The following is a 16,667-nucleotide window of genomic DNA, read 5'->3' on the forward strand; positions in this document are numbered from 1 at the left end:
CCACTGGAATATGAAAAAGGGACAGTTGACTTTAGCTCACCTCAGTGAAGACTTTTTGAGTATAGCCTCAATGAAGAATTTATCAAATTGGGAAGACAGGCTTCAGAAGCTGGGACAAAATTACAGGTAAGGATAAAATAACATGGGACTAAAATTCATACTGTACTACAGTGGTAGACAATTGAAGAACTGTGCAAAATAGAAAAATAAAACAATGTTTATAAAAACATATCCAAGGAGATATGAGTAAAAAGTTTCTTGAAAATCTACAGAGGTGGCAAAGAACCTAATGAATAAAATCACAAGTGCTTAATTCTAAAAGGACAGAAAAAGAGAGCAGCACTGACTGCATATCTGAACAGACATGGAAATTAAAGAAAGTCCCCTGACAACTGAGACACAAGTTACCAGACTTCAGCAGGAAAATCTCTCTTCAACTTTAAAGCCTACAGAAACATAAATATGTATCTCTCTCTGTAAATACAGAGATACATCTTTTAATCTATCTGTCCTATCTATGAACTCCATGATACCTCAGGCAGGATTCTATTGGCCTAGAAGCAACATTAATCAAAATTCCCCATCTCAGGATTAGGGTCTCCAGCAGACCTCCATACATCCATCTGAATGCTTATAGGGCAAAGAAAGAAAACAGACAAATCTATCTCTTCAGAATAGAGATGCTTTAATACAGCTTCCAAACTGATACACTCTTACTCAGATCATCAGTTTTGAGATGAACTTTCTGACAGACTATACATTTAGTTTGAATTTTGTCAATTATGTCCGATGGTTGTAATAAGCCGTACAAATTTAGTGTGTTACATTACCTTTTTTATACCATCTGTAAAGACAGATTTTATTTCCATTTGTTGATAGAATTTCTCTTAGGTGTTCAAATTTCTATAAAATTTTTTAACTAAAGTTTTTTTTTTTAAATTTATGACAACTCTGTTTTCTACATTACTATTAGTGAGTGAGGCAAGGAATTTCCATCTTGAATTTAACAATGACAAAAACCGATAAAGAGGAATTATTTCTTTCACATTCAGTTGTAACAAGTGTCTAACTTTGGTTGCCCAAGGTTTTTTAGAAGGACGGCTGGAATCTTTACATAGTTAAGATTTCCTGGGGAGTTGTGGGGGGGTTGTTTAAGGAAATCAGGTACCATATACCAACGATATATGGCATCATCATCACCACTAAAAGGAAAGTATAACCTATGCATTAGCCATATTCATATGTTAAATCCCTATGAGTCTCTTGAAAACAAACCAACGCGTGCTATTTTTTACTTTCATGAATTACAGTATTTAAAGATTTTATTTATTTATTTATTTGAGAGACAGAGAAAGGGAGAGAGACAGCAGAAGAGGGGAGAGGTCAGAGGGAGAAGCAGACTCCCTGCCAAGCAGGAAGCCCGATGTGGTATTTGATCCTGGGACTCCAAGATCATGACCTGAGCCGAAGGCAGTCGCTTAACCAACTTAGCCACCCAGGCGCCCCTGAATTACAGTATTTAATTAGGGTTTAAGTGACTCTAATTAATAAACTCGCCAATAATTAATAAACTTACTTAAGAGGACTGGGTTGGGGAGGAGTATCTAGTACCATATAATATGTATTATGTCATGTTCTAAACAAAAATTAAGCCCTTTAATAAAAGATCGAATTATACTTGTATGAATAATCATTTCACATACATAATTGTGATTTTCTTTTCTAATGATGATTGTCCTGTCTTTTCTAATGATGATTATTCAAAAATATTAGTACAGAAAGAGAGACTAAGTTTTACCTTTCCCTGAGAGAAGCTCGATTTAACACAGGGCTGGGAGAATGCTTTGGCATCGTTGAGGGTGCTGAATGGACGAGTAAGGTCCTTGCTGAATGCTGGGGCTTGCTACATGACCGTGAGCTTAAGTACTCATCACACCTTTCCAAAGACTCATCAAAGTCTCTCCCATGGGGTGTCCTGATAACCTGTTTAAAAAATATTTGTATACACACAATAAATGTGGTAATATTATACATACACACAACCTGAGAACATTTTTAAGAGTTAAAAAAAAGTATAATGTCATAGCTGTACTTGAAGGTAAATTTCAGAATGTAGCAGTCATCATTATCATTGTAAGATTAAATACTGAATATATCTGGATTGTTCATTTTACATGTCTAAAATTTATAAAACCTTATCAATTCCAAGGGCCTTTGAGTAGTAGTGGGGTAAAGGTAGGGGTGTACATATAAAACAAAGGACAATACACAGAAACTAATTATAGCCCAGTTTAGCTATGAGGTCAATCAGAACAGAATTCCACCCTAATACTCATACATTGATTCATTTGTTCTGGGAACAAATGAGTAAGTCAGGACAGAAAAATTAATTCCTACCCTTACTATGTGGAACTTCGATTCTAATAAAATTTACATTCCACTAAGAATATAGTTTTAAAAACACACACATACCAAGGTAAATAAGTAAAATATATAGTATGTCTAAGGATGGTAAGTAGCATGAGAAGAAAATAAAGCAGGGAAGGGGATAAGAAGTGCTGATGGGTTGTGTGGGAGGGGTATAGAAGGAAGGAGTTGCTATTTTAAATAGTATAATCAATAGGATATTCTCACAGAGAAAGAGAATATCTTAGTAAAGATCTAAGGAGTAAAGGCCTGAAGACCTTAGTAAAGAACACAAGACATAAGTCATGGGGACATCTATAGGAAGATCATTCCAAAAGAGGGAAAAAAAAATGTAAAGACCCTGTGAGGTGGGGTGGAGAGCATAGCTATTTCTTTGCTATTAGAAATATTCTTTGCTATTAGAAATAGCAAAGAAACCAACAACACTGAACTAAATAGTAGGCAGTGAAGTTAAAAAGGTAGATTTAAAGGATTTAGGCTTCTATGTTTTGACTTTTTTTTTTTTTAAATGAGTTCTCCCTGGCTACTGTGTTAAAAACTGTCTACAGAGGTACCAAGGGCAGAGGCAGGGAAATAAGCTTGGAAATGATTACAATAAAATATGGAAAAGGATGTTGGACTGGATCAGAGTGATAATGGAGGTGAAATGTGATTAGACTCAAAAGGCATTTGAAAGATAGAGCCAACAGGATTTGCTGATGGACTGGATGTCAAAGATAACACCAGTCTTTCAGCCTAATCAACCTGAAGAGTTGAGTTTGTATGATTTAGTTATACCCTTCCAACTGGAAGGATGGAAGGATGTTAAGAGTCTTTCTTTTGGACATGTTGAGCTTCACATATTAATTTATTAATCACACAACACAGAGGAGTAGAATTCAGGAGAAGAGTCCAGAATAAAAATACAGGGAACTGCATGGTATCACCATGGAAGAGAGCATAAATAGAAAGAAGAAAACATCTGAAGACAGAGTCCTAGGAATACTCTGAGAGGCTGAGAAGGTAAGAAGGAAACATGAGACTAAGGAGTGACCAGGGAATAAGGAGAAGAAACAGGAGAATGTGTTGTCAGTTGAGAGAAAGCGTTTCAAATAAGAGGAGTAACTGAGTTAAATACCTCTGATAAATGAAATTAGAAAAGACTGCATATAGACCTTTGTATTTTAGCAATTGGAAGGTCATCAGTAACATCAGCAAGAGTAGCACTGATGGAGTGATGGGAGTGATAATCTGGAGTTGAGTTTGAGAGAGAATGAGAGAGGGGAACTGCATTCATTTAATAAACATCTAACCTCCAGCCGCTATTTTAAGTATTGGGACAATGGCATTGAACACAACAAAGTCCCTGTCTTTATGAGTCAATGTCCTAGAAGTATTATTTTGTAAATATCTGACCTTAAAGGAGGTCAATTTGATCTTTAGAAAAGCCAACTAATCTTTCACAGACTCATTTCCCTCATATGTAAAATAGGGCTAATAATAGCTATCTTATAGCTACTATAAGATATATGTATCTTATAGATCATCTACAATTTAAAGTATTTTATAGAATACCTAGGTATATGAATTAGTTATACAATAAATATAAGTCCTTTATTATTGAACTACCAGTCCAATACAACTTTTGCTTCAATATTACCACAATTTTCACTCTTTTCCAGAATTATAGCAACATATGATGAGTCAGCAGTGAGCTGAATCAAGCTTTCAATCCTAGAACAAAATAGCATGTAATTCAAATGGCTCTGTTACAGTCCCAAATAACTGATCAAGAAATATATGATATAGACTGAATAAAAAATCGAAAATTGTTCCACTGTTAGCTGTTCACAGAGATGAAGTAAAAGCCCAGTGAATGTCAAAAAAAAAAAAAGATCAAAGATATCCATGGTCAACAAATGTTAAGAGTATATATAAGAGAGACAGGAAAGAAAGAAAAAGTGCTGTAATACTGTTTCTAGAGTTATATCCAAATATGAGCTCCTTGGCTTATGCTAGAGAGATTGTGTTCTCTTTGTTAATTTCTTTTTTTTTTTTAAAGATTTTACTTATATATTTGAGAGAGTGAGAGAGAGAGAGAGTGTGTGTGCACACCATAACTCAATACTATTCAACATTTATTAAGCATATTTTATGTAAAAAGTATTGAACATGGTAGAAGACACAGATAAATACACAATATATTTTTGATAAAAATAAATATCACAGACAAAACCTCAAAGAAGTTACAATCCATGATGGCAGACATGAACAAACAAGTACTGATAAAGCAAAGAGGAAGCAAATTAGAACTAAAGAGGTATATAACAAGTAACTGTGCAATGGGATCACAGCCAGGATGTAGTCTTTGCGTGGAATTAGAGTAAATATTTGTACTGTAATGTTTTATATCTAAACAGAGGACTGAAATGTATAATGAGGGGGTGAGTCTTTGATAAGAATCCATTTCAAACTTTCAGTCTTAAACCTTAGCTTAAGAAACATTTCCATAGCTCTTCTGAGTTTTCCATAGAGTACTTATTCACTTCAGAAATCAAATGGAATATTAATGTTTTTGGCTCATTACAGAAGAGTTCCTTTCTTGGATGATTCCTCAAGAACACTGGCTTACAGTCCAAAGACTTGGGTTCAAATCCCTGCCTGAGCAGGTCATTTCCCCTCCAAGTTTTTCCTTATCTATAAACCAGGCAAATATCTCCCAGGTTTGCCACAAAAATGTGGTAAGACTAGTGAAAACACAAAGCAGAGGGTGCAGCTCATGAGACAGAATAATATTTATGTCCTCTGTTTATAGCAATCTTCAAGTTTCAGCATAAAGTTATTTTTTTTACATTTATGGAAATTATCCTTTAAATGCCGAGACCTCAAATATGTAACAATTTCAAGATTGCAAATGTTAAAATGTATCAAGATAAAAAATTTAGTATTTTTGACCCAATCTAAAACTGTTGTAAGTAGAAAAGCTTCATATATAAAATTAATTGTAATTTCATAAATGTAATGATAGAAATGACACACTTTTCAAACTTGTGATATTTAAAGGTCTGGTTATACTACACTCATGAAATGAGATTCCTGTAAAGTTGTTTACATGATAATCTGATAAGTTAAATCATATTAATGGCCATAACATTATATATATATATATATATATATATACACACATATATATATTTTAAAGATTTTATTTATTTATTTGACAGAGAGACTGAGAGAGAGCACAAGTAGGAAGAGTGACAGGCAGAGGGAGAGGGAGAAGCAGGCTCTTCGCTCAGCAGGGAGCCCAATGTGGAACTCGATCCCAGGACCCTGAGATCATGACCTGGGCTGAAGGCAGAGGCTTAACCAACTGAGTCACCCAGGCGCCCCATAACATTTTATATTTATAGGAACTTCAAGATCCAATTAATAGAAGGAAGAATTAACTACTAAGTATAATGGGAAACAGGAAATTCACTTATCCATCAAGAATCTGTTGAAAGTTACTTAGTGCCTGGTAGTCAACAACATGCTCTAAAACTTCTCCTTTGTTGTGGGGCATAAAATTTAAGAAATAAATAAAAATAATTCTAACGGAATTAGCTGGGAAGTAGTTGAGAATAAGGAGTGCAGGAAAAAAAGTTCAGTATAGGTACTGCTTTGATGATAAGAAAGTACAGTTCTCGTCCAAAGAGAGAGAAGCAGGGACACCTGGTGGCACAGTCAGTTAGGCTCCAACTTTTGGTTTCAGGTCATGATGTCAGGGTCATGAGATCAAACCCCACATAAGGCTCCACACTCCGTGGGGAGCCTACTTGGGATCCTCTCTCTTCTCCACCAGCTCCCCTCCCCGATTGTGCTCCCTCCCAAATAAATAAATCCCCCTCCCCCCCAAAAAAGAAGAAGAAGAATACAGAAACAGATATTGGTAACTAAGAGCAGTTTCTCAGTTTTGCCAAGAAAATTCCTTAGTGAATCCTATTTCAAGTAAGTAATCAATTCCTATCTTACCTAATTTAAAAATCTATACGCTCAACTATCTGGTTTGGTTTTAGTAAGATGTACTTCCTTTACACTGGAGGATTTAGAAGAAATTCTAAAATAATGCAATGAAAGTGATAAGTCATTCCTTAAATAGATCAATCCTTGTGTGTATGTGTGTGTGTATGTCCCTTCTTAGACCACTGTTCTATGCATTTATATAAATAACTTGTTTCATCCCCACAACAGTCTTATGGGGTAGATATTTTAATCCTCTATACTTCATAGCAGAGGAAACAGAAGCAAAGTAGAATAGCTACCAAGTAAGGGGGTCTCAGGCCAGTGACATACGAAAGACCTATGGCAGATCTCCCAAGTGGAAAACTCCCAGAGCCCAAGCCCCTCAGGATGCCTAAAAGGAAGGTCTCATAGAAGATGGTCTCACAATCTGATTTACTAACAACCCAAAATATAGAGCTCAGGAACAAACTGTCCTCAAAGAAAAAAGACATCTCCAGTTAATTTTATAATGCAATCATAATAATGCTACCAAATCACTAATGGATAGCAGAAGGGTAATTACAGAGCACCCTCACTAGAAACCATCTATGGACAAAATGTTAAATAAAATATTAAAAAATTAAATTTAGTAACATTAAAGAAAAAGAACATTACTCAAAGTATACAAGGATAGGCTAATATTAGAAAATCTATTAATCAACTCAATAGATGCTGCAAAAAAGGCGTTTGATAATATTCAACATCCATTTATAATTAAAAAAATATTATCTGCAAACAGGGAATTTCAAAAAGAACATTGTTAACTTGTTAAAGGATATTTAACAAAAATCTACTGCAAATAACATTCAAAGGTGTGAAACCTTAGACATGATCCTATCAAAGACAGGATCAAGACAAGAAGGCACACTGTATCAGGCTATGTTGCAGTAGCAAATTAAGTTTGAAAATCAGTGGCTTAACATAATAAAGGTTCATTTCCCCCTGTGCTTTACAGTAATAGAGGTTAGCAAGAGAAATTACACTTCACAAAACTGTCCAAGGACTGTTTTGATGAGGCACACTGAACAACTTATGGCTGTATGATCCAGAACATGAGGCCTCATTATCACTGCAATGAGAGAGAGTTCATACCCATTCATTTATGCTTCACCCTGGAAGGGATCCACGTAATTTTCCTTCATAGCCCAGATAGAGTAGCCCCTATATACCTGAAAGAGGGCTTGAAAGGTTGGAAAAGGACATGAATAACAAATAAGCAATAAATGTCTCTGTCACATCCACTATTACTGCTCTTACTGAACATCGTATTGAAGAGTCTAATCAGTTAAGACAGAGAAATAATTTCAATAGCAGAAATAAAATTCATTATTTGCAGATGATTATTTGCAGTTTCTTCTATTAAAAAATTCAAGAATAACTATGATAAGAATGTTATACAAAAATCAACTTCAAACCTACATATCAATAAAATACACAAAAAGGTAATTTTACATAAAATATTCTTTACAGTAGGAACCAAAACTATAAGGTTTCTAGGAATAGATCAGACAAAAAATGTGCAACACATTGATGGCAAAGCATTTATAACTTTAGTGAGCCACGTGAGAACTGAGACCACCTGCATTCACATGGTATAACTATCAGAACAGAGAAATGAAGCCCACTTACCTGAACACGACTTGACCATGAATTTAAGGAAATTCTTGCCCCCCAAAATTATGTTACAAACCAGTAAATAACCATCATTTGCTTCAGGACATTCCCATAAGTCATTTACCTGAAAGCAGTCTGCTCAATTAACAATCAACTTCCTTCTCGAAACAATAGATTCTTAATCTGGGCAAACAATTCCCTTCTCAGGACAGATCACTGAAATGGACAAATCCTTCCTTATCAAATAAACTGTTTACTTGTCAAGACTTGCTTTAAGACCCCAATCTTTGTGTCCATTAATCCTAAACTTTTTTTTTTTAGATATTTATTTATTTATTTATTTGACAGAGATCATAAGCAGGCAGAGAGGCAGCAGAGAGAGAGGAGGAAGCAGGCTCCCTGCTGAGCAGAGAGCCTGACGCGGGGCTGGATCCCAGGACCCTGAGATCATGACCTGAGCCGAAGGCAGTGGCTTAACCCACTGAGCCACCCAGGTGCCCCAATCCTAAACTTTTATATCACAAACTTTGTCAATTAGATTCCCTCAGTAAAAGCCCTACCTTGAAACACTGGAGTTCAGACCCCAAAACCCTATAAGTACCTGCCCTTAACCTTCCCCTTTCAGAGACACTACTCCAACTGTCAAGGTGATGGCTTTCCCTTACTGCATTATGTCACAAACCCAGTTTTGCTTGGTATCAACAGACTATTCAGTTATTGTGGTGGACTTCTGGTGAGTTGGCAGTAGACAATCCTAGAAGCCCATTAAGATATTAATAGATATACCCTTGCTACCACAGTGAAGACCTTCAATATAGAAACTTTATTTTTCTGAGATTTCTCGAGCTTCCCTCCTGGGAGTTTCTCTGACTACATAGTGAGGTGAGTGAATCTTGGTGTTGAGGCTGGGCTCTGACTTCCTTTTGCTCAACTTCCCAAATGCTTGCTTTGTCTTCAAGGAATGCAGAACCTTTAGTAATCTTTTCATTATGTGATCAGGTCTGAAAACTCATATCCCCAGTGGAAGTCTGTCTTTCATTAACAATACTTATATGTCTCTATCTTTGTCATTTCTTTTTGTGAGTCTTTAAGAGGAAGGTCATGGGAAAATGAACAAAACATAAAGCTACTAAATCCATCATTCAGTCAGGCCAATGGGTGAACAGGCTCTGATACTCTTACCACATCACAATCCTTTTTTACTAAAAAATGACCTGTGTCACTTGTCAAAATATCATGAAAACGTCTTTAGGTTTTTTTTCTTGTTTTCTCCATGGGAAAACATACCTTTATGCGGAATTGCTCCCATACCTTCCATCTTCCTAGAACTATGGATGTGTCAGGTCTCCCATTGGAGACAACAAGGGGCCAGAGACAAAAGTATGCAAGCAACCCACTGGCCAATATTGCCAGACTCCTGTGTTTGCCTCACTTTAGGTCTGTAGCCCCTCCAATTTAGATTCAAGCTGTTTTCGTGTATTTACACTATAATTTTAACCATACAGTTACTGTTGTAAGCACCATAATTTCAGCAATGTCTATGCAAAGAAATCCTTCTGCTACCAGGATGGCAAGCCTGGCGGGATTCAGCATTGCTGCAGACTGACAATTGCTCTTTACCTTCTAGTTCTTCCTTTTCCAAGTATCCCATTTTCTCAGCTATCCTGTTCCTACTCTAACAGAGTATATTAGAAACGGGGTTCAGGTAGGGTGGGAATATGAGAGAGGGGAAAGAGAATGTCAACTCACAGGTCACCCAATGCAGGTCTGATGGACTGGCCCTCCATCACCCAAAGATCCTGGCCTTCAAGCTAGATTCAAGTAATTGCATGGAAGCACCCCCCCCAAAAGGTTTTATTTATTTATTTCAGAGAGTGAGAAGGGGAGAGAGCATGATAGGGGAGAGGTCAGAGGGAGAAGCGGACTCCCTCCTGAGCAGAGAGCCCAATGCAGGACTCGATCCCCGGACTCCAGGATCATGACCTGAGCCAAAGGCAGATGCTTAACCAACGGAGCCACACAGGTGCCCCTGCATAGAACTTTGAGTGGTCTTTCTTGAGGAGGACATGAGTATGTTCTATGTGAGGGAAGAAAGGTATGCAGAGATATTTTGTGTCCAGAGGGGCAGACTGTCAGATACGGTAAGCTGTCCCCTAAAATTTGTGTTCCCTCTTATGTGATATTAAGATGAACGGGATCAGCGGCCTAACCAGGTTTCTCCTTGCTGGCCACTCTTCCTCCTGTGCTTCTAGATATGTGACCAGTTCTTGTCAATGGAATACAAGATGTAACTTAGGTCACAGCCAGGCTTTTAAGAAACAGATGCACTGTGTTGTTAATGACAAATACACTTACATTTCATTAAGACACTGAAATAGTAAAGTTTCAGAACATCTAGCATTACATTGAATGAGTTAAAAATCCAGAAGTAGAAATACAGACATGACCTGGAGAAGGACAGTGACGACACCATGGGAACAGTGTGTAAGTTCAGGAGCAGTAGGAACAACCAAGTTGTAGGGAATAAAAAATCCAAGCAGAAAACTCTGACCTTGATGTGATATTTATTCATAAATTCAAACATTATGTAAGTGTCCACCAGATACCTATATGCCTGATAGCAAGTGAGGATAAAATGAACAAAGCATTACACTTACTTTCAGGGGTTTAGAAAGATACATTAAATCCATATTCTTCTAAGTCCAAGAGGCACCCAGTGTAATAAAGCGATGCTTAGGCATTCGAGGATGCTAAGAGTGATGTAAGGCTACTCGAAATCAACCATATATTCCACACATATATCATAACTTTGCCTAAAGCCAGGTCTGCTTCTCCACTTCCATTAAGGTGGTTTCCTATCCCTTTCAAAGAAATATAAGAACTTTCCGGCTTGAGAGTTCTCATAAAATTCATTTTCCCCAAATAGTTTAGAAGTAATGGATAAAGAAGTGGAAGCAATGTTCATTTGAATGTCTAGCAGTAAAAAGAAGGAGAAAGAGAGGATGATAAAGATAGGGCAATGCAGACTGAGAGGTATGTTCTTTTTCAGGAGCTCTGCAGAATTTGTTTTCTGTCATTTAAGATAGGAATAAAAATTATTGTTTAATTATAAGGCTACATGTAATCCAGTGATATAATCCATATGAAAAGCTTTAAAACTGGAACCCATTATATACATTTAACTTGATTTTTATTATTATGTTTGTGGTCAAAAGAGATGGAGCCAATAAATAAATAAATGCAAAGAAGGTGTTAATGTTATTAAGAAGGCAGAGTAGAAGGAAAAAGAAAGTGGAAATTAACAGAAAGACTGAAGTAGAGATGAAGATAATGGAGGATAATTCCATCCACAACTGACTGACATTTTCTCTGACAAAGTAGAATATGACATTATGTATGGAAAACGAGAAGGAGAAGAAGTAGAACTTAGGTTGGACTGTGTGTTACAGAATCAACAAGAGAACAAAATGATCAATAGCACTGAAGGCAAATTTGAAGCTAGAAAGGATATCTTTATCAAGACCCAGGTAAAACAGGTTCTATTCATCCTTTCAGAAATACTCTGTTATTAGATGTATATCCATTCATTTACTCATACACTGATTACATACGGCATCATTGATTTTTCAACCTTCACTCCCAAAGTCCCTGCAATGGACTAAACTGTGTCTCTGGAAAATTCATATATTGAAGTCCTAACTCCCACTTAACTGCATTTGGAGTAAGGATTTAAGGTTAAATGAGGTCTTTTGGGTGAGGTCCTAATCTGAAAGAGTTACTGTTCTTAGATACCGGAACTTGCACTCTCATGCACTCCTGTCTCTCTGCCATGTAGGACATGGTGAAAAGGCAGCTGTCTGCAAGCTAGGAAGAGAGCTGTCACCAGGTACCAAACTGGCTGGCACCCTGATCTTGTACTTCATAGCCTCCAGAATTGTGATAAAATAAATTTTTTCTTATTTAAATCACCCAGTCTATGATATATATTATGGTAGCCCAAACTAAGACAGTTCTCATTTAAAAACAAATATTTTGTATTGCCTTCATTTATATCTTGAAATGAAATGTATCAAAAATCAACAAATTGTCTTAACTGTAGTATAAAGAGAAATTAATGGAACATGACCTAAAATATGTACTTTAATACATAAATGCTCAAGCATGACTATTCTAGAAAACATAGTGGATGCTTACAGTCACTTACATAAATAGTTTGGAGTTTTAAAATGTAAGAAGATCATAAGCCATTCCATACAAGAAAACCAGGAAAATAAATGAGCTGCCCTATACTTCATCACAGTGTAATACTATGCCACATATTTTTAACAAAACAAAGTATAAGCTTTATAAAATACTTGTATCCCTATAATATGTATCTCAAAACAATGTAAAGGTACCTGTGTTTTATGTAGAGTTAGAATTGTTCTAATAACTATGAACATGTTTTTCACCTCCATTATGGTTGGTGAGACAGCTAAAAACCATGTGGGACATAAAAATTCCTCACCGTTTGGCATTGTCCCACTATTACAGAATATCTAGCATCCCTGATTATTAAATATCAAGAGTACTTCCCCTAAATTACTGTAATAATGGTACCTGTTAAATGCCACCTTGACAATCTCCACTGAGATGGTACACTCCACTGAGTGGTACAATCTCCACTGAGAACCCATATACTAAATGAATGCCTACGACACAGGCATATTGGAACTACATTGGAGAGAAGAAGTCAATGATTCAGAGGAGTAATGGTAGAAGTGAAAAGAATACAAGCATTTATGAGAACAGTTGGGTTATAAGGCTTCCAAGGTAAAGAGAGTTGAGTTTGGTCAAAAGAATAGATAATGATCAAACAGCTACAAATCTTAAAAGGAGAGGCAGCAGATATAGAGATTAGAAGATGTAAGAAAAATAGAAAAGTAAGGATGTTAAAAAGCCTTTATCCCTCAGTACTTACCCTCCACTCAAATGAAACTAGTTGTTTCTCTTTTCTCCCAGGACCCTGTATATATATAAATCCCAAGACTTTTTTACATTGCTTTCTTTCTCTTGTCTATGCAAGATATATTTCTTTACAGAATTCAAGCAAAGTCCTTTTCCAGAAATTTTTTTGTAAGCACTCCCACCTTTATGACTTTTTTTTACTTGTAGAAATCCTAGTGTTCTATTCCCTGAATATTTATTAGCCAGCTACTATGTGCCTATAAGAACGTTCATTCTTTCCATAGAGAAGCTAGCAGTCTTCAATGCTATATATGCATTTCAATGAAAATCTACCCCTTGAATATAAAAATAATCCTGTGAGTTTACTTACCACCTACTGCTTTAACAAGGATAGTATGAATGATCAACTTCACTCTAACCCTAAAAGTGAAGAATCCAGAAATGATAGTGGGAGATAATTAAAGTTCAGTTCTTTCAAAGAATTCAAGTGGGAAAGAAGATTGTACACTTATCTTTAAATGGACCAGTCACATAGAGCTGGATTACAGTCACTCTAATAAGATAAAGATTAGTAGCTTATAAATTTATCCCTGTCTCTCCATTCTGTATTTTTATATATTTGGTTTACTTGTTTTCTCTTAACAACCCACTCAGACAGGGCACCTGGGTGGCCCAGTTGGTTAAGCGTATGACTCTTGGTTTTGGCTCAGGTCATGCTGGAGTTGGGCTCTACACTCAAGGCAGTCTGTCTGAGATTCTCTCTCCCTTTCCCCTGCCCCTCCCACTTGTTCTCTCTCTCTCTTAAATAAATCTTAAAAAAAATTGTTCACACAATACACATATATTAGGAATCCACACCATATATCAGCTAATATGCTAGGTACTAGCAATTATCAATAAGCAGATCAGTAAGGTCCCTACCACCCTGGAACTTAGAGATTAGGAAAACAAGAATATTTTAAACAAAGATGCAAATAAAGATGAAAATAAATACATGATTATAAAAATCATGAAGCATAACTTGAGGGAAATGTACAAAGACAGGCTTATCCTTTAGGTAGACCAAATGAGGGTGGCTATCCTGCAAGGTAAGGAGTATTATGCTTTTTGACCTATGTGTGTACACATGCATATATATTACACACACCAGTGTGCTTGTACGTGTGTGTGTGTGTGTGTAATACATTCCACATAATAGGACAGATCTGCACCAGGTGAATTATGCCAAGTACACACTCTTGCAGCAGCAGCCTTAAACAAGGGCACAGCCATATACACACACTATGCAAGAGACAGTTCCACCAATACCAATGCTATATTCATAGTCTATGCTAGTGGTTCTCAAACGCCAATCCTTGGATAGATAGCAAGAGGGCCGCATCAGAATCACCTGGAAATGTGTTAAAAATTTAAAAATTCCAGTCTCCTTTCTCAACAATTTCAGTTTAGTACCTGGAATGAATTTTGTAAAAAGTTCCACCTAGATGATTCCGATACTCTGTTAGATTTGAGTTCTTAGTCATACATTGCCTTGATTCATTACTTAACTGTCCCATACTTCCTTTATCATGCCCAAAAGCATGGCAAAATACTCACACTATGCTGTTCAGTGCTAGTAAACACAGAATAGATTGTCTTCAAGTAAATAAGCAAAGGTATTATAAGGAAAGCTATGATTTTGTTTTTGTTTTGTTTTCTCAAATACACTGACATACCTTATCAAAAAGCTTTCACTTAGGGACAGAAAAGACAAACTCTGAGATGATACTTATCAAAATGGAGGACACAAACTATCAGTAGTATGGCAGATAATTTAATATGGTACCCAAAGTGATTTTAGATGATATACAGGATTATTTTACATGGCACATGGACATAGACTAAATAACACTGAATTACAAAAGAAAACAGATATTATCTTTTCAATTCTCTTTCAGTCAGAAACCTTCAGTTAGCTATTGGTATGTTTCCTACACCTCTCTATCGTTGCTTATCTCATTTTAAGAAATAGAGAACATGCCTCAGAACTTTTGGAAAACAACATTTATCTAGCCAGAACTTTGTAACATTGTTTTGTTTTCACTGTATCCTTTAGAGCAATCATCCATTTAAAGCACAAGATACTGATTTTTCATTTATAGTAGTGAGGTAAATAAGTGAATTTAAAGAAAACAGCACAAATTACATGCAGATATTCTAAAAATTATAAGGATGGTCTATGAATGAAGTTGAGAAATAGTACTGTGCAAGTTATTACTAAAAGTAACCACCAATTTCTCTGGTCTATGTCTCTCACACACAAATACACAAACACGTTCAATAAGTAATTAACCTAAATGAATAATCAAAAGCCACAAATTGTTGTACAAAGACATTCAATGAGAAGTCTGTTCTATCACTTGACATTGTAGCCAAAATAATGATATTCTATGATATGACAATATTGTTTGTCCATTTTCTTGACTAAATGATTACAATAATCTCTGACCATATATATATAAGAAATGTACATTTATGTGCATTATGGATTTTATGTGAAATCCAGGACAATTATCATTCTGTGATTTATACTTACATACCTTATAATCCTTGGGTCGGTAGCAGCCAAGATGAGCATGATCTGAAAAAGGATGTACAAAAGAATTAAATTTAAAAAGTTTTTTTTATAAATTTAAAATTTTTTATAAATCTTTTATAAATTTAAAATTTATACATTTAAAAAGTTTTTTGATATTTCATATCAAAAAGAAGAAAATTTGGTTTCATCTTTGATTTTTTCTACGATTTCTATGTTTATTTGTTTATAATTTATTTGATTTCTATTATTATAATTTCATACAGCAGTATTCAAAAGTATCTTAAAATCCTTCAACAATGCCATATGAGTAAAGATGATACACAGTAAGCTAAAATCTGTATCCATTCTTCAGTAATTAGGTGATTACGCAAATACTATTTTCATTGGAGTTGGAGATATCAGAATATAGACCAGAATAATTTTTTGTTGCTAAATCAATTCACCTACATTGAACGGATAATCTTTAGTAGATAAACCAGTTTATGATGAAATATAATTTGAATATATGTATTTGATAGGTATTGCCAAACTGCAAGTGTTCCCATTCTTGCGAGTCCACACTACAGTCAAGTGAGTATAATGGCAAGAGGACCAGCTTTAGAGTGTGATAGCATAGGTGTACAGACCTTGAGACAAATACATCCATAATACAGTTCAGTCACGAGCACCTCCTGTATAACCTTGAACTTATTATTTAACCTTTCTAAGTCTCATATTCCTCATCTGTCTCATGTATTTCTTTCATAAATTGTTTTAAATACTATATCAAGTATTACATGTGAGGCATTAAAATAAATAAAATAAAATAAATAAACGAACTTCATCATCAACATAGTTACTCTCAAGTTCTAAGTCAAACAAGCCTAAATGCAATTTCTGATTCCACCACTTATCAAATATATTACTTTGGTCAAGTTTATATAAGTAATCCGTGTTTCATTCCTCATTTTAAAAGTATGAAGACAAGGCCTACTTTGCCTCGGAGAGTCATAGTAATGATCAAATTATATCACTTATGAAAGTTCCTAGCACAGTATCTCTAACAAAGTGGATCATAAAACTATTCTAACTCTCTCCTGGG

The 16,667-nt window shown here is 35.5% G+C and overlaps 1 protein-coding gene across 3 annotated transcripts in view; it reads right to left on the reverse strand.

The window, feature by feature from the left end:
* Positions 1–16,667, reverse strand: part of SPATA6 (spermatogenesis associated 6) — a 155,808-nt gene that overhangs the window by 51,033 nt on the left and 88,108 nt on the right. For all 3 annotated transcript variants that reach the window (XM_044238190.1, XM_044238191.1, XM_044238189.1), the window contains 2 exons: positions 15,588–15,628; positions 1,799–1,983 (listed from right to left, as the gene is read on the reverse strand). In XM_044238190.1, the coding sequence (XP_044094125.1) occupies positions 1,799–1,983; positions 15,588–15,628 (226 nt within the window). The remainder of the gene's footprint in view (positions 1–1,798; positions 1,984–15,587; positions 15,629–16,667) is intronic.

Source organism: Neovison vison, chromosome 2 (assembly GCF_020171115.1).
Source record: "Neovison vison isolate M4711 chromosome 2, ASM_NN_V1, whole genome shotgun sequence".
Lineage (NCBI taxonomy): Eukaryota > Metazoa > Chordata > Mammalia > Carnivora > Mustelidae > Neogale > Neogale vison.